The 20,034-nt window shown below is 32.8% G+C and overlaps 1 protein-coding gene across 2 annotated transcripts in view; it reads left to right on the forward strand.

Moving 5' to 3' along the window:
- LOC111049247 (WD repeat-containing protein 7) overlaps positions 1–20,034 on the forward strand; it is a 155,845-nt gene that overhangs the window by 26,730 nt on the left and 109,081 nt on the right. For both annotated transcript variants that reach the window (XM_039425394.1, XM_039425393.1), the window contains 10 exons: positions 528–690; positions 2,124–2,206; positions 5,450–5,609; positions 7,014–7,234; positions 8,146–8,341; positions 9,539–9,714; positions 11,091–11,250; positions 12,458–12,595; positions 15,694–15,762; positions 18,002–18,106. In XM_039425394.1, coding sequence (XP_039281328.1) covers positions 528–690; positions 2,124–2,206; positions 5,450–5,609; positions 7,014–7,234; positions 8,146–8,341; positions 9,539–9,714; positions 11,091–11,250; positions 12,458–12,595; positions 15,694–15,762; positions 18,002–18,106 — 1,471 coding nt within the window. The remainder of the gene's footprint in view (positions 1–527; positions 691–2,123; positions 2,207–5,449; positions 5,610–7,013; positions 7,235–8,145; positions 8,342–9,538; positions 9,715–11,090; positions 11,251–12,457; positions 12,596–15,693; positions 15,763–18,001; positions 18,107–20,034) is intronic.

Consider the following 20,034-nt stretch of genomic DNA (forward strand, 5'->3'; position numbering starts at 1 on the left):
GGTGAAGCCCACAATAAACAAAATAATCCTCTTAATAGCTCTTAGGCTTATACGTGGGTAATGAGTGAGAGGGATGATGATGATAAGAGATGACGACTACTTTTTAGGTAGTCGGAACCGACGGTATATCGTCTCCTCCGAAAGACGGGGTGGCCGTATCTATGTGATTGTGACCCCGGTCGAGATTTGAACTCGGGTTCTCTTGATTATTAGACCGGCGCGCTATCACTTACTCCAACGAGCCACCCGCTAATAGCTTTTAATCATAAAAATCAGACTGCTATATTGTAATTTAAGTATTTGAAAGTGATAATTAACAAGCAGTTCGTAATGAAAAAAAACGTTGAAGAGTATTAATTTTGTATCATTATTATATTTGTATCATCATTATGTATTGAGAAACGATTTCATTGTAAAAAATAACTGAAATGCGCACATACCTTTGGAATGTTATTTCATATTAATTTCTTGTAATATCTAGATCAGATGATAAATAAATTAATTATGAATAATATGTGTATTTTCAGCCTCTTTCATGTCCTCCAGCAATGGTTTATTTCGATTCTCCGTCGCTTGGCAAACTACTGTTGCGTGGTGACTCTGAAGGAATCATTGTCGTTTGGAAAGTGCCAGATATTTCCGATAATCAGCTACCTCAAATCAAACATAATACATCCGCAAAACCGCCAGGTAATTCTCTTCAATAATGATGAAAATTCAAAACACGGTTTTCCCTCTTAATGAGATGTATTTAAGAATTACTTCAAGTGACTTATTTGCGTCAGATCTTAAAAGGTGCATTATTGTTTGTGCGTAAATTTCCGCAGTAGACGATGACAAGCATTGTTGACATTCATATTTTCCAAATTTCAAGTGTGCTAAAACAGCTGATCAAATAAATTTTCATTATTTGTCTTGATTATTAAAGAATTAAACATTTATAAGAATAATAACATATTGCCATTCAAAAGTATAAAAAGTATAAGACCAACCTGCCCCAATAAAACATAATTGAACATAATCTTTTAGGTTATGTAGACAAATCGAAATCTACCCAATCTGAGATTCTCTCCCTGTCGTGGTCGACGACGGCATTTACGCACAAACGAAAACCCAGCTTTACTAGCCTTGGGTTCAAGGATTATTTTGTTTATTGGTGCTAATGTTATTATAATTTTAGTTTGTAAAAACGTTTGAAGGATTCATGAATACACAATAGAACGTTCCGTCTTACTTAGTCACTCTAGCATTGTCGCTGTTTCACTTACAATAGTTGAACATTCGGTGGTGAAATACTTGTGGATTGTGAAACATCCATTCACTGTAATCCTAGTATATCATGATGTAAAAATAACTATTCTATTCAACTTGATTGATTCCTGATCTTTTAATGATTTTTTTTTTTTGAAAAGAAAGAAAGAAATATTTATTGCCAAAATCATTAAACAAACTTTACAAATGTGAAAAATATAAAAATTTTCATATACAATACATTGCAAAAACTTAAAATTAAAATATTTTCTATTTAAAAATCGATTATAATATTATCATTGGCGTTACCAGCAAAACTAAGTAGTTTGAGCGATGGCAACGAGTAATCAGTCGGCTATAATTAGTGTCTTGAGATTCAGTCGAAAATAGAAAAAATATAATAAAGAAAAAAGAAACATATGGAATGTATGAAAAACTATAAAAAAAATAAAATTTCATTCCGAAAAGAAGAAGTACTAAGAGAGCAGAAAAACTAGAATGAATTCATAATAATTTAAAAACTCAAAAGAAAAAGAAATGATTCATGTAATTATTAATCTACAATTCACTGTACATATGTAATCCATTATTAGTAACATAATGTAATTCATTTGTAGCATATATGCAATTCCTTTTGTAAGCGAAGAGAGAATTAGAAAAACAATACAATACAGTACACATGACACAAAAATACTTACATTCTAGGTTTATTTTATAATAATTATTCAACCACTGAATAATTAATTATGTACTTCATTCTGGAATGAAATTCCAGGTTGAATACCTGTTTTTGTAACCTTCACATTATAATTCTCACTTGATAAATTAATAATGTGAATTGAAAACTTGATTTTTCTTGTAATTGCTTTCAGGAGTTACCCCGTTTATGAACACCAGTCTAACCAAGGCATGGGCAGCAATGAAACCCCATCCTGTTGGAATTCTTGACCAACTGGTGAGTCTGAAGTGTTTCTTATTTATGCTTGAGAATTAAAAAATTTGGAAAATGCATCAGAATAAATAGGTAGACTAAATTTATTACAAATAAGTAAATAATTATAGAAATTTCTGTTAGGAATGCGGATTGCGTTATACTCCGTACAAAATAACTTTTGACTTGGAGGAATATGCGGCGCAGAGAAATGGAGGGAGATCAGTCAATTACAGTGATGAATAGAGTCATAGGTAGAAGCGCTGTTGCCAATTTGTCGATTAGAGTCAGTCGACTGAAGGCTTTCAGAGAGGAAACTCCGTAAGTTCAACATGAGCGCTTGAAGAGAAATGGAGGGAGATCAGCCAATTACAGTGATGAATAGAGTGATAGGTAGAAGCGCAGTTGCCAATTTGTCGATTAGAGTCAGTCGACTGAAGGCTTTCAGAGAGGAAACTCCGTAAGTTCAACATGAGCGCTTGAATAATCACTAGAAATCAGACATTGTATCCCTACCTCTGTATGCCTTCTCTGCTGCGCATGTCCCTCCAAAGTCAGAAGTAATTTTGTACGGAGTATAGCACAGTTTGAAAAGGTATTTTGATCCTTTGATTATTTTTTGCCGGATCAGTCGGGGGCTCAAATCTCGTCAAGTGTAAGGCTCTATGAACATCGCATCTCATTGCTAATGCTCAAACAAAACAGCTTATGTAGACATTCATTATTCAGCATCAAAATATGAGATAAAATGGGGAAAGTACAGGATATTTTGCTGTATTCAGAATCAAAAAAGATGAAAGAAAATGGAGGATTTACCGGAGCTTTTGCTGTATTTAAAGCTGTATCACACTCAAATTACACTCACAGTTTGATACAAGTTTTCAGTTGACTACCTGTGATTGGACTTCAGCTATTGTTCACTGTTTAGACAACTGTGCAATTGCTGTGTTGTCTAGAATGCTCCTGTAATACCGCTTCCACACTCTTGCCAAGTGCGTTCAGATGAAGCGAGCGCGAGAGTGTGGATGGCTACTATGGCCACCGCTCGCCTCCACTACGCCCGATTTATAGATGTAAACAGCAAGCCGCTTGGCGAGCGACTTGGCATGAGTGTGGCGACGGCATTAATCAATTGTGTTTGACAGATTTAATGCAGATTCAATTTTTATTATCTCCCGTACTGCAGCTATCTCTTGTAGGATGCGGGCTGGATGTATGAATCAATATGAAATATAACCTACTTCTTGGGCTTAGTGTATGAATCAAAATTCGGGTAAGGAAACTGTTTTGGGCTGTGCTGTTGGTCCTTCCTCAATCATTTTAATTATTTGTTTGTGTATCATTGTATAAAAAAATAGAAAAAAAATATTCTCAAAGCATCTAAACCAATTTTTCAAAGTGTACTCGCTTTCCACTACCTTCAACTGGGTCTGATGAGTTGATTGAACCCAGTTATGCAACTTTGCCACTTTGGGGATAAGATGAGGCATGATTCGAATGTAGCGCGTGTTCTGCCTTCATTGAAAACGACGAAAACTGGTTTCAAGCTCTCTACAAGAGACTGCTTTCATCCCACTGCATTAAATAATGTTGAGAATTTAGTTTGGGACTTGATATTTAATTGAGGTTGAGTTTGATTGATGTGCAGAATGGCGGGATTCAAATTTGTCCCAATTCTAGGACAATCCATTAAATAATAATGGATTAATAACAATCAATATAATTATCCATTAAACCTCAAGATTCAATATAGATTTAATAAGTGTCCTAGAAGCAATTAAAGCTCTATAGATTTAATCTAATTTTCCATTAAACCACAAGATTCAATATAACAAGGTTTATAAATACAGGTCATGACACAATCCCGTGATGCATTGCAAAATCACCATTTTGTGGGGTTCTAGTTCACCAATTTTCAAATTTATTTTTAGCTGTTATAATTATTGTAGATTGAACCTAACATGATGAGTTATTAGTAATTGGAATTGTAAAAATAATTCTTCCTACAGAATTATAGTATTTAGCAAAATACTAGAAACTGAATTGTTGATTTTTAGATTTAATTAATCGGGAACTTTAAACTCTTTTTAAAGTTGGCCTCGCATATTTCTGTCTTGTCCCAATGCCTTATGAATTATAATCCTTAGGTTACACGAATAAGAACAATTTTTAATAATAAATAAATGAATAATTGAAGCATTCATTATTGAAACTCTATTATTAAAAAATTAAGAACCTGAATTCACATATCATCTAAACTAGAATATTGTTTTTAAAATGCATAATGAACGAGCAAATTGAATTTTCAAATGTACAGTCATGAAATAGACACAAAATGGCCGCTCCATAAGGAACACGGGTGTCTTGACCTGGTTTTTTTAGACCTTGCAATATAAAAAGCTCTAGATTTAATATTTGATAAGTGTCCTAGAAAACAGGCCCAAATAATGTCGATGTTTCTTACTGTATACATAACTCAGCACTTATGGCCACGCCGCAACTCGTGGGCACTTGACCATATATTATTACACTTTTTTTATGTATTTGAACACGACATGCAGTCGATTATTAAGTAAATATTAAAAACTTTTACTTACTGACTGGAGTACTTTTAATCGTCTAGCGATCATTTTCAACAGTGTAGACCGGAAATGTTATGATGGTTAGGAAGATTTGTGGTGTTTATTATGTGATCGAAAAGTTTGTTAGATTTGAAATTCAGCTGTTCATTTTCAAGAGTGTTGTTACTGTCTAGGATGGTGGCTTGTAAGGTTGGTATCTATGTTTGTTCTGCCTCTTACAGAAACATAGATACCAACCTTACAATATTGAAAGTAAAAAGAAATGGACATGAATTAAATACAACAGAACAGTTTAAAATTTATAAAGCCACCATCCTAGACAGTAACAACACTGTTGAAAATGATCGCTAGACGATTGAAAGTACTCCAGTCAGTAAGTAAAAGTTTTTAATATTTACTTGATAATCGTCGTGTTCAAATACATAAAAAAGTGTGTTTATACAAAGCAGCTCGGAATGGATCAAGAAACCATCACACTTATTATTGTAACTTATATTGTTTAATTGAGTTGGATTCTCACTGAATGCATAAGTCAGCACATAAATGCTCACTCCCCAACTCATGGCACCTGACCATATCACTTATCTTGATTGTGAAATCAAATAAATAGAAAATGTTACTGTATATTTGAAGTTGAAAGCGGTGCATTGGATGGTTGACGTAATAAATGAATATGAATGTGTAGGATTGCGGTGAGATGGGCGGAATCCGGCTGACAGCAAGCATCTACCTGCCGCAGCAGAGCCGACTGGTGGTGGGCAGGGAAGACGGCAGCATTGTCATTGTGCCCGCCACGCAGACTGTCATGCTGCAGCTGCTCCATGGAAGCCATCAGCAGTACGATGGTCAGTCATAGTCATCACAATTCAAATAACTTAATGTTGTCGTAACTGAATTTTCAATGGTCTTATGCCTGGTTTTTAACATGTGTTAAATCTAATGGACCGTTAAACCTAGAGATTTAATATGGATCTAATAAGTGTCCTAGATACCGGACCATACAGTAATAAACTTTCACTCTAATTTCAGTACAGTGTTGTTGGAAAGTACATTCTTGAATATCATTTTTCAAGAATTGGGGGGTAATCTGTTCAAACTCTGCTTATTTATGTGGATACAAACCAATGATATAAATATAACATAATAGTATCTCAAATTGCATTTCATCTTCAAATTGATTAATAATTTTCCAGTTTATATTTTATAAAATTAATTAAATAGCTAGTCAACCTTGTTGTTATCTCATCATGATCTAGTTTACATTCCATCATAATTACTTAGTTATCTTCATGAATAACTTATTTTGTAACTAAAATTTCGAAATAACAAGATATACAATAAATTTGATTGTAAATGGTTGTGAAAATTGATAAGGGTGTATGGAAATAGAAATTGCTTTATTGACATAGGAAACTTTAAAAAAATCATGGTCAACATTATACAAAATACAGTTAAAAAATGCAGAATTCAATGTAAAAATGAAAAATGCCAGTAGTCTCCCTTGTTCTTGGCATAAATAAATTAATGTAATTCGATCTAATTTGAATTTTGGGTAAATAAAATAATATGAAATAATGGCAACACTAATGTAGTTTGATAACTTACTGGAACCTATTTTCGGTTGTTACAACATTATCAACCTCTAATAATTATTCCTGGACTAAAAATCAAGTGACGAAGCAGTGTGTAATATCATAACCTCAACCTTTCAACCCCAACAGGCTCAGCCTAGTTTTTTCTTCAATGTCATAATTATTATGATTGTTGTATTTGTACAATAAATGAATAAATAATGAATATGATATAAAATCACATGTGATGTACCGATCTCAATAAAATAGGAAATTGTCACCACTGCTGTTCTTTGCTATTAAACTTACGGGAAACTATTTTCGTTTGTTACACCGTTATCATTTTAATAAGCATTCTTTAAAATGTCTTTTGATAAGTATGTACCAACTCAAAGAAAAAGGTCAATTATCATTTTGATTGAAACAAATTTGACAAAGATTTATGGACATTTTATAAAAGATTCTAAAGGTTTCAAGCTGACATATTAATGAACTACAATCCTTAGGTCTTGCTCTTGATACTTTTGTCTAAACTCTGATCATACTTTGGCCTACACTCTTCAAAATGAATTATTTGGTATTTCTTGTATGTTTTATGAAACAATTTCAATATCGAAATATTTCGTATAAATTTTCAATAAAAATATGAATCCAATTCGCATTGTGTTCTGTTTGCAGATTGGCCGCCTCATCAGGTTCTTCTGGGCCATGCGGGCAGAGTGAATTGTCTGCTGTACCCACATCACGTGACCACGCGCTACGACAAGGCGCACCTGGTGTCAGGAGGGGTCGACTTTGCCGTCTGCCTGTGGGACCTCTACGCGGGAACCCTGCTTCATAGATTCAGTGTTCACGCCGGTGAAATAACTCAGTTACTGGTTCCTCCAAACAGCTGCAGTGTGAGTGAATCAATTAGAAATAATACAATATTCATTTGTTGGAATGAACTAGAAAATCATCTTCATATTTCAATTTTTGTACGGGGTGTTCAGATTGAAGGGTTCAGATTGAGTGTTTCATTTACAATCATACTTTACATCTGTATGATTTACATCTTTTCATCTGTCCTACATGATGTCCCATTGCTGTTCGTTGAATGTATTGATTATTTAAGGTCGAATGAATAAGATAATTCAAGTTCCTCATCAATTTATTTTAACTAAACCCGTTGAAATTAAATAAATTACAAAAAATAATGATAAAATAAAATACAATAGATAGTTGTGTTAAATCCTATCATACTCAGTGTCACATTTTATCATATCTTCCCTCAGTCCTGCCTGTCATACCTACCTTCTCTATCTTCCCTATCACACACCCTTTCCTTTCAGTTATACCTTACCTGCCTATTACATGGGAAACCATAGTTGGCAATGTATTTCCCCGTCTTTCTTCCAGCATACCACTTCATTTTAGCAATATTGTCTTATTTTTATTGGGTTCTATCAATTATTGTTAATGTTATTGTAATTGTTTTATTGTATATTGTTTTTCTTATTGTATTTTTGTGTGTTGTGAATAAATTGAATTGAATTGAAATTGAAAATAAACTACATGTGGAACTGACAATATTTCATTCATTTCACCCCAATATGGAATAAATACTCTACAACATCTTTGTGTAAATTTTATGAAGTGGAGAAAACATAACCTATTTTCTGGACTATTTTAATGAATCAAAATTCGAGGAGGAACAGCTTTGGGCTGTTGATCATTTTGATCCTCCACCAAATTAAAAACATAATTGTTCATCATTCAATCAATAAAAGAATAAATTTGAATATTAATTTATTAAATTTTGTGGTTCCAGACTCGAGTTGGGAAATGTGTGTGTTCGGTGGCCAGTGACCATTCGGTGACACTGTTGAGTCTGACCGAGAGGAAATGCGTTGTGTTGGCATCCCGTCATCTGTTCCCTGTTGTCACCATCAAGTGGCGGCCTCTGGACGACTTCATGATAATCGGCTGCTCTGATGGCACCGTCTACGTTTGGCAAATGGAGACAGGTATGGCAGTTTGAAGATTATTGGTTTTGGAGGTACGGATTCAAGGATCCAAAGGTTCAAAGAACCCCACACGTCAACCGAAGCTTATTGTGTTCCCAAGTAGTATGTTAGTTAGGCAAACCAATATCTATGTCCTTTACAAGAACCAGGAGTTTTTCCCTATACTAACATCCCATTCATCACCTAGTTGCTTGTCGCAATCCAGTGTGATATGCTTGGCAGTCTCTTCAGACTGATTAGTACTCGTGACCTACGTGAGTTCCACTCCTGGCCTTCTTTGTAGGTCCTTCCACTGAGGAAGGTGCGACCAAGTTGCCTCTAGGGCGCCCGGCCACCCTTGACTCAGCCTCTTGACCCACATTTGTGCCTGGTTTCTCACCCATCTCTGGTCTGTTGGGTTTTTCTTTTTGCCCCTCCGAAACTCTGCAGGGTCAAAAGCCTCAACTCTCCCAAGAAGTTTTGCCTGAATGGCCGCCCTTCTTTGAGCAGTGGTGAGTTTTGGCCTTTCCACCCACAAACTCGTGACCTACCTGAGTTCCACTTCTGGCCTTTTTGTAGGTCCTTCCGCTGAGAGAGAGGACGCCCAACTGCCTCTAGGGCGCCCGGCGCCTGGCTACCCTGGACTCAGCCTCTTGACCCACATTTGTGCATGGAGTTTCACCCATTTCTGGTCTCTTGGGTTTTTCTTTTTGCCCCTCCGAAACTGCCCTGATGGGGCAGATTCCGTGGGTTTGAAGGCAAGGCAACTTCTGGAGTTGCCTTGAGGTCCATTTTAGTCGCCTCCTACGACAAGCATGGATACTGTGGGTGAATTCTGGTTTTCAACACATTCTTGAGTACGATGATCGACGACTTAAAGCTCCCCCAACCCACAGGGGGCCAGTTTGAAGATAATACATTCCACTTCATTGCATCTACACTTTTCATGAAAGATTTGATATATTAAAATGAAGAGTAGAAAGGATTGATTTATTTATTCATTTTCATTTACTCAACAATGATAAAACACATGGAATGATTGGTAATGTAAAAAAAAGGTTATAGCCCTTACTATCCCATTCCCGAATTTTGATTGCAAATTAATGCGAAAGAGGTTATGATTCTTCATCACTTTGAAACACATAAATTTTGGCCTGACACATCATTTTAAATGGAAATTCCGCTTGTCTAAAATCTAATAAGGTAAATGTATTGCAGGACACCTGGACAGAGTGCTGCATGGAATTGGAGCAGAAGAGGTGTTGTACGCATGTGATGAAAACACAGCGACGGCCAGCAGCAGCGGCGAGACGGCGGGATTGGCCAATCCGGCCGTACATTTCCTTCGCGGTCTAAGGCACAGGAACATGTCCGCCATTCGGCATGCGACTCAGGTACTGTAATTGGTCCTACTTGAAGAAATCAACCTAATTTCTTCCATCTTAACAAATGACTACAATATTTTATATAACTGGCCCTTTGTCTTTGAAATCAACCTATATTCGTCCTTTTTCTCAGTTGAACACAATATATTGTGAAATTCACATCCTGAAGTCAACATCTGATTAATATTGGTTCGCTATCCTTGTCTGTCATTAGACACAGCACACACCAGGATAGCTCTATCCTTTTCAAACTCCACACCGTTTTCATAATAATTGTAGGACTACGTAGAATTATAATTAACTTTTTTCCCGCTGAGAATGATGCCCACATGAGCTCTAGGCTTGTGCGTGGTTAATGAGACGAATTATGATTGATTGATTGATTTATTTATGTAGATTATAATATATACTGGATATATTCATTCATTCTCTTATATACAATAGCTTACAATACAGAAAATTATAGATGAATTTACATCATATAGACTAAGAAAATAATAATTATTGAACTGTTCATGATATGAAAAAAGCAATTTGGAATAACTATAGATAATATTGTTATGCATCTACATAAATTGGCGGAGCTTTGGACATATCAATGTTCATTCTTCAGAAAGAATATTCAAAATATGATGAGAGATGAGCTGAATTATTCATCACACTACCCTCAGCCACAGCCTATGAGTGGCTTTTGGTGGGTTCCGAACCACCGGGAAGTGATTTTTAAACTCATAAATGGTATTCAGAGTAGTTCGGTTCCAAGTGGCCTCCCTTACAACGGGAGTAGCAGGCGCATGGAGCTTAACTTATCTTATCGTTAGATTATTTGTGCGACCACAAAACCAAATCGCTGCTATCGCAACTATTTATTAGTGTTTCAATATGTAGCTACAATATCAGACGAATATCGCGATTGTGTCGATAGATATGCACAAACTAATACATTTAGTTCTTCTATTGGGATAGTGGTAAAATTTGGCATCAAGTATTTTGTCTTTGCTTGTATTTTGTGTTTATCCTGATGAATTGAAATCATAACATTTATCTTCAAATTTCTGAAACTCATCACATTTATGAACACAGCGTAAAATTTAAATATGTATTCTCTGTATATCTCTAAGTTCAGTAGAGTTTGATACAAGTTCAGAGTGTGGTGTGGCGTAGTTCTCATCTTTTATAATATTTTGGGCATTGTGGATACGGTATTTCAATTTTCTTAGGAAAGAAAATTGAATAAAGAAATACTATATCTGAATCAGATATTGAAGATCAGAGTTTCAGGTTAATAATAGTTGGCAGCAAATTTCAAATTCAATAGTTTACTACTGTACCCTATATGAAATATTTGAATGCCAGTTTTATTTGCCTTATTTAACGGTTCACAGAGAGGCCTACATCAGCTGCAACAGCTTAGTCACCACAGCCACCATGATGGCAGTGATCATCAGAAGGCACGAGCATTCCCTCTCATGATTCAAGGCCTGCGAACTAATCCTAAAGATGCCGAAAGTCACATCCTTTGTTTCGATATTGAAGCTCTAATAGGTGAGCTATAATTGTAATATTCCTTACTATCCTGTAGGAACTAACATTGAGAGTTACATTTATGTCTGGTTTCACCATGCTTTTTCAAGACATTTGAACATGGTCAAACCAGGTACGTTTTACAACGAGTTCACTGGATACTACGGCGATAGTTACTATCGATAATTCTAGTACACACTTTTAATGTATTTTTTGACGACACACTATTTGATACAATTAATTTGTACAACGATGTGTAAATAATAATCAAATAAATTTGTTCTCAAAGCGTACCCGGCTTTACCATGTCTTGACCAAGCTCGGTGAATCCAGGCAATAGTGAAATATGTTCTATTTTCTTGTAGCTATGGATTTCCAGTCATGTTTTACACAAAATTAGACTATATTTCGTCATATACTACTGTTTGAAACTTGTTCATAATCCAAGCCGTGTGCCAAGTCCCCGTCTGTTTAGTGGGAAATGATCAGCATTTCAGGCATAAATTTATTTTGTTTGTTTGTTTTTTTTTTGTAACAGCTACCTAATGTGAAAGGTATTTTTACTTTTTATTAATAATTCTAGCACAATATCGTTCTTCAATTCTCCAAACGATTGATAGGCTATATAAAATTTCATTTTTTGGATGTATCACTCTATCGCATCATCATAAAATTCATCTATAATTAAATTCTATTCTCTTCTTATAATTAACATTTGAAAACCTTCGCCTATACAATAGTTTTAATCTACAAGAACTTTATTGAGTTTCTTTTCAATATAAATATTCCTATTTTTCCAGTCCATAGTAACTTTTACTTCAGGTATTTATTAAAATACCAGTAAGATATTTATTTAATTATATATAATATAATTTATTTAATACATAATAATACATAAAATTCGGGTAGAAACAACAGCTCAAATTGCTTCAAACACTAATTTCAAATAAAAAGTTTAGTGGCTAGAGGTTATGTTGAGTTATAATGCTATTTGATGCCAATCGCATTGTTGTTAACTTCTTTTTGTATATTGATTATAACTTGATTCTCAACTTGATTGTAACATGATTTTTATAACTTTATTTACTTGATCACATTCCTATTAACTTGGTATTCGTTATGTTGAAAGTAGTTTTTTTAGAAATTATTCGATGCCAATGAGGCAGCTTCTGTTTTTCAGTATAAGTTTTGTAATGATTAAAAGTATGATTTCAATGTCGAATTGCAGTGCAATTGCTGAGTGAAGAGTACAGTGCCATGTCGCCCGGAACACTGGAGTCCCAGGGCTTGATCAGTGCTTCTGAGTACCAGAAGGTGGCTGCCCTCACTCAGTCTGCATCTCCAGACGCCCACAAAAAAATTGCAGGTGTGTTCTTTGCTACATTCATTTCTTATAACTACCAGTATTGTAATAACTTTTCAAGAGATTGGTTATCCCATATTTTTTCAATTTAAATTAATTTTATCTCCAGAAGACAATAAATTTCTCTGAAAACTACTTAGGAACTAGTCCGTGTTTAGAGGAGGAATCGAAGCAAAGCAATTCTTGGCTATAACAAAGAAGTCCACTTGATTAAACAACTTTCTATAATATATCTAATTAATATCTGAAAGATACAAAAAATACTTTACAGAATTGGTAAACGAATGAACATTCAATAGCATTGAGCTTGAGTTTCTACTGAAGTAATTTTCATCAGCTTGATCGATTTGATGAAAGTTTTCGATAATTCAAGAATATTTGTAGTGAAGTACTCGAGCTATATGTGGATTCATATTATAAAACTGTTCTTTATTGTTATTTTGAAGCTATAAATACTTGAATACTGTACTTGATACTACTGTTTGTCCTGTTTCCAATTTAAAACCGTTCACTGTCAAGAATAATTAAGAGTGACTATTTCAGTAGGCGTAGAAATATTAAGCATTCTGTATAAAATCGGATTAAGTTTTCAACTGTTTCCGATTGGAGTACCATACAATTTTTTTAGGTACTGTAGTATGTTGAAGAATTATTCTAGTACTGCTGTAACTAACTACCTTATTATGATTATAAGTTACAATAAATCTTAAATATTATTAATCATTCAATTCAAAGAGAGATAGGTTGTATTGGACTGACAATTGTTTCATTTTTGAAAATACAAGGCATGATTATTGAATACAATAAATGATTATGTGCAATATATACAGAGTGTTTCAGAAGTAGTGTCGAACATTTTAGGGCATTGTTCCTGGATGATAGGAGCCTACAAATATCGTATTTGAAGTGTCCAAAACTCAGCGGTTATCCTTATAGCAGCCATTTTGTTTTCTTCACTTGGGAATTTTTATCTCAAAAACGAAATGATGTATTGATCTGAAATTTGGCATGAATATTTATGCTATAAAGACTCAACTTCAAAAAATAAAATAAAAAATTATTGTCGATGTAGGTACATATTCAAAATGGCGGCCATTTTTAATTTTTGATTGCGAATTTCACGAAAATCGTTCACTTTACAGAAAATTTACAGGAGACAAAAAGTTAGCAAATTTTTTCAATATTTCAGGGATACCTCATTTATTAAGATTGGTCTAACAATTACAGAGAAATTAATTATTTTCGTACAGCATGTATGATTATGAACAAAAACGATCTGAAAAACATTGTAAAATGGCCATATGGAGCCATAACGAGTTTCAAAGCTTCATTTTAAATACAATTATTGGAATTAAAAATGTAATATTGATGTTTAAATTGTGAAAAGTGGTCATCCATGCAATACGAAAATAATAAATTTCTCTGTTATTGTTTGACCTATCTTAAGAAATGAGGTATCCTTGAAATATTGATAAAATTTGCTAACTTTTGTCTCCTGTAAATTTTCTGTTAAGTGAACAGTTTTCATAAAATTTGCAATCAAAAATTTAAAATGACCGCCATTTTGAATATGTACCTACATCGACAATAATTTTTTATTTTATTTTTTGAAGTTGAGTCTTTATAGCATAAATATTCATGCCAAATTTCAGATCAATACATCATTTCGTTTTTGAGATAAAAATTCCCAAGTGAAGAAAACAAAATGGCTGCTATAAGGATAACCGCTGAGTTTTGGACACTTCAAATACGACATTTGTAGGCTCCTATCATCCAGGAACAATACCCTAAAATGTTCGACACTACTTCTGAAACACTCTGTATATTCTAATAAATCTTGTCAAAAATCATATTAAAATATCTCTTTTGGATAAAACTTGAGCATTTCTCTTAATTCGATTGATCTTCCTATCTTAATCGCGATTAATAAATCAGAAAATTCTTCAATTCAATTAATTTTGACATGTTAATAAATGGTTGGAAACGTGAACTAACCACAGAAGAGTTCTTCTTGTCCTCCTTTACTGTTAGACCTGTCAAGTGCGGCCTTGAAAAATGCCTGAAGCATGTATCGTGATTGCTGCTGGCAATTCTTGAGAAGTATCTCATATTTCTTAAATCCCTTCTTCACTTTACGTAACTTCTTTGTGTTTTTCCACTTTTGGCCTCTTACTTTTAAAATTATTGTTGGTCCTTATAAGATAATAAATTCAACAATATCTCTGGTGTTATCCTGATTTTTGAAATTGATGAGTTTATTACTTGAGGCTTCACAAAATGGAAATCGTATAGATTACTTAAGGAATTATCAATATAAAAAATGAAGAAATACATGCATCATTTCAATAAAATTGATAAGGATCCTTAAGCCTGTACAAAGGCTAAAAATGAACTTTCTACTCGTGATATTTTTCAAAGTTTTTCGATTTGTATATCATCAAGCTATCAAAATAAAAAAAGTTTTCTCAGGAAAAAATTTTTTTTCCGATCATTATTTTTTGAGATATGAGCTCCTGAAGTTTGAATTTTTGGGACAGAACATTTCAAATTCGGTAAGATATAAATCCATGAGATCTAGAGGATGGATTTTTCATGGTATTGTTGATCTAGTAATACAAAAATTTTCTGAAAATATCAATTTTTGAAAAGGTAATTCAATTGACCAAAAATAACTCAACTAAAAGTTATTTTTGGTTATTTTTAGTAAATTGAATAACTATCTTAAAAGTTGATATTTTCAGAAAATTTTTGTTCTACTAGATCAACAATACCGTGATGAATCTATCCTCTAAATCTCATGGATTTATCTCTCACCGAATTTGAAATGTTCTGTCCCAGAAATTGAATCTTTAGGCACTCATATCTCAAAAAGGAATGACCAGAAAAAATGTTTTTCCTGAGAAAACTTTTTCATTTTGATAGCTTCATGATCTCTTGACAAATCGAAAAACTTTGAATAATATCACGAGTAGAAAGTTTATTTTTAGCCTTTGCACAGCCTTAAGAATCAGTCAAGCTTAACATTTAACAATTATGTATAACTTATCATAGTCTATGTTATTCCATTTTTGATCTGTTTGTTCAATGCTTGCGATGGACAGACTTCTTTGGCAAAGTGAAAGATAAGGCCGGGGATGTAGAACGCATTCTCAAAGAGAAAGACAAACATGGTAGGTTGAGCGGTTTATTGGATAGAGTGTGACAATTTGTGTTGCGAATTTTCATAACCTTCACTACTGGATCAATGATTGCAATGAATCATGGAGATTCTTGGTTTAAATATGTGAATATAATCCGTTATTGTTTTTTTTTTGAAAAAAATACTTAGAAATTTATGTTGATCACATAAAATCAACTTACTAAAAACATATATTTTTCATTTATTTCTAATGGGCTGCACGATATTTTTATTATATAGAATCTATAAAGTACTCTTTTATTTTATTTGATGAAAATCAATCAGATTTGGACACTTGATAATGGGATGAATACCCGAAACTGGTCCTGTCATAAAAAAATAAATAAAAGGGTACTATAGTTCCCTTAATGAGTTCCCTGTAAAATAAGTTGAGACTTGGCCCTCCATCCGAGAAATTACAGGGTTGCCAAATCGTGAAAAATTGCAACCTTCTCAAATTTCCAATTCCATGTCAGAATTGGATGTAGAATATCATCCCCGATATCCTAGTAGTACTAAAAAAGGTTCAGGGTTGAAGGATTTAAGGAAATTTAACTTTTATGATAAAATTGGAAACATCGCGAAGATTTGTTTTTCTTTTGAGTATCACTTCTCTCAAAATCATGGGGCGTCGTAATGCGTAATAATTTTATACCAAATTAACGGGGAGAATGTCTCCGTTCTATTGGGGTCTGGATCATTTTAATTCGACTTATAATTACTTTTTAATTAGTGATTATGTTCTCATAGTGATATTAAAAAAAACAAATCTTCGCGATGTTTCCAATTTTGAATGAATGAATGAATGAAGTTTTATTCTCAATAAGCACAATACAAGGAAATGTAAAATACATGCATATCAAAAACAAACAAACAAGATTATTATATACAAAATCTTATAATATGAGATATTTTAATATTATAATGCAACTTATTACTTATTGAGAAAAATACAATCCAGCACGTAAGATGCAACTTACGGACCGCTGGAGGGAGTCTAACACACTATTTTACTAAAGCAATAGAATGGACTGAAAAAAAAGAAAAAAGAGAGATAAAAAAACATTTATGGGCTGTAATCAAAATAGGATATTAGTATTAATTATTAAAGAGATGATGCTAATTAGAGAAAGCAAAAGAAAATCATTAAAAATAGAGATTCAAATTGTGTGAAAAGATTAATTTATTGATTTATGTTGCAAAAAAAAAACGGTAAGAAGAGCTTATTTAAGAAGAGCTCTTTTTGATTATTTTATCATAAATGTTAAATTTCGTTTTAATCCTTCAACCCTGAAGCTTTTTTAGTACTACTAGGATATCGGGGATGATATTATACATCCAATTCTGACGTTGAATTGGAAATTTGAGAAAGTTGAAATTTTTCACGATTTGGCAGCCCTGTAATTTCTTTGGATGAAGGGCCAAGTCTCAACTTATTTTCACAAACTATAGTAACTATTCTATTCAATAAGGAATGTAATTAAAAGATGTAATTTATCTCCACTGTCTTACCTCGTTAAAAATATCTTTATTGTTATTTTCTTGTTGAGCTGTAATAATGATTGATTTTCAATGTGTTATTCTTCTACTTCCTGAATTCTTATTTTGAAGGTGAAGATCTTGAGCGAAATATTATAAGATTTTCTGTCAAGCAAAATAATACGTTTAAAATTCTCTGACTTCATTTTATATTTACAATATTTGCTTGAAGATTTTATAATGTACTTCTTATAATATCAACTTCCATTTCTCTCAATTGAACTAACAAAGTGTATTCTGATTTCTTGACGATTCTGATCATTGTGTTCCCCTATAATACTGGCTACGTTTCTAAACCAGTTTTTTTTCTAATTTTGAATCAATTTTATATTAATTGGATTTTGTTTGATTTCCAATTCAGTTCTTCAAAATTCTAAAAAAATTGGTCAGTATCTCGTTGTCTGCCCTTGTCTCTTTTTAACTAATATTTTTTGTAAACCCTGCACCAATGAAATAATTTCTTTAACACTCAAAAAGTTCAGAGTGATATGCTGGAAAAGAAAAATGTCATTGTATATGGAGACTTGAATCTTTCTTATTGATTATTGTTTTTTGAGACCTTTTGAATAATCATTCAAGATATGATTCCTCTTTATTTTTTTTATTTGTAATTATGACCGAAATAACATTGTGAAATAGATTTTTAGTAATCTTATGAAAGAACTCTTGATGATTTTCTGAAAATTTTCTAGGAATCATCGCGAAAATGAAGGAGGGTGCTGAGAACGTACAAACTAAACTGCAAGCCAAAGCCGAAAGTGTTGGATTCAGGCCTATCAACATCGATGGCACGAGAGGTAAGACTGATTGTTTCTGATTTATAATACTAGTTATAGTTGAAGCTAATATCATATAACTCACCAGTTATAGTTAAGACTAATATCAATTTTCGACCTTAGATTGCATGTAAATTCTTGAAATTAATCAAATTTTAATAATTATCATCATCGGTCATATACCTAATTAGTTTTGTATATTTCTTCGTTTCCATTGACTTAGAAGTATACGAATAGTTAATTAATAATGCAATATAATTATATGATATACTGTGATTAGCATTAATACTGAGTAATGACTCATGTGTTGTATTACATGATGAAAAAATGAAACTATGAACACTTTTTTACTGTAGGTTGTTTGGAAATTGAGTTGAATATTGCATAAGCCCTGTTATATAAACGCGTTCATCCAGGTTCCAAGATTCATCCCTCTATTTCTCCATCATATTGTTGGCTACCTTTCAACGTTTACAGCATTGGAATTGCCATTTCAAATACTTTTGGCTTGTGGGTGATAGATAGAGTTTTCCAGCTCCACTTCCATATTTACAGCAATTTCTTCATATTTCTGAAACTTATAATATTCAGATTGAACTGAATGTCAGTCTCTATGCTTATGAGATTGCAAGACTGCAGCTCTCAACTCTACTCAATAAAGTAACTTATGATTTAGTTGATTTTCTTTGATATTTTATTGATTCTTTCCATCGAAATACTTTTAATAACATCGTATTTTATTATAACGTTGATAGCTTATTCATTTTGATCGATCATTTTGTTGCTGATTAATAAGGTTTGATAGATAAGATTATTGTTGTTCCTGAGGAAAAAAGCAGAAGTATATTTAGATTAGCTAACTCATTTTGTTTTAATAAAAAAATTATATCTAAAACAGTTGATATAAAGTTTTTTCAATCGCTATAGTTCCAAGTCTTTAATTGCAAAATCGATTGTTTGAAAAATCGTTCTTACGATTAATAATTCCCAAACGTAAGTTATTCTGATAGGATGTTTTTCAACAGTTGTAAATAACAAACTCATTCTGTTTTAATAAAAACATTATATCTAAAACAGTTGATATAAAGTTTTTTTAATCGTTATAGTTCCAAGTTTTCAATCGCAAATTTGATTGTTATTGACAAGTTGAAAAATCGTTCTTACGATTAATAATTCCCAAACGTAAGTTATTCTGATAGGATGTTTTTCAACAGTTGTAAATAAGAAAATATTCTTGCTTTGATAGATGAATCGTGACTCTGTACTGAGGCAATATGATAAATTCAACAAAAGAACGAATAAATAGTTATGATCTGAAAAAGCATTTGGTGAATCCAATCGTAGCTGTTTTTCGGTTGTGAAAATTAGTAGTAAGATGTAGCTATTATCTTGATCAACGAAAAAATCAATCTCGAGCTCAGACAGTCCATCTCGATAAACAGGAATTACAAGTTTTTTATGTTAATAAATTATTCATAAGTTTATTCTGCTGACATTAGAATGCGTGAAATGTGATATAATAATCATATAATCTGTGTGTTCTAAGTTGATTCTAATCTTCGCGATCTAGTCGAATCAAATACTTTGAAATTAGATTTTTTGGTTGAATACTCTTTCAAAAATGTGAGATAACTTAATCAGATCACTCCGTGTTTTTAATAAAGTTTCATTATATTTAAATATTTTAGTACAGGGCTCACAGTATGATAAAAAATGACCTCTAGAAGATCATAATATTAATAAACCTAATCATAATAACATATATAAAATTATAATCATAATTATTCCTAAAGACAGTCATAGATGGTTGACCAACTTTTATCAAAGATTTCATTCTCTTTTTACTTTCCTTGCCCTATTACCTATTGTAGTAGATACATTTTTTGGACTCAAAATTGTGTACGAATTATGATTTAAGTTACGTAAGTAGCATAACCTTTAGACTGTGT

This window comes from Nilaparvata lugens, chromosome 3, assembly GCF_014356525.2.
Source record: "Nilaparvata lugens isolate BPH chromosome 3, ASM1435652v1, whole genome shotgun sequence".
In the NCBI taxonomy this organism is placed as follows: domain Eukaryota; kingdom Metazoa; phylum Arthropoda; class Insecta; order Hemiptera; family Delphacidae; genus Nilaparvata; species Nilaparvata lugens.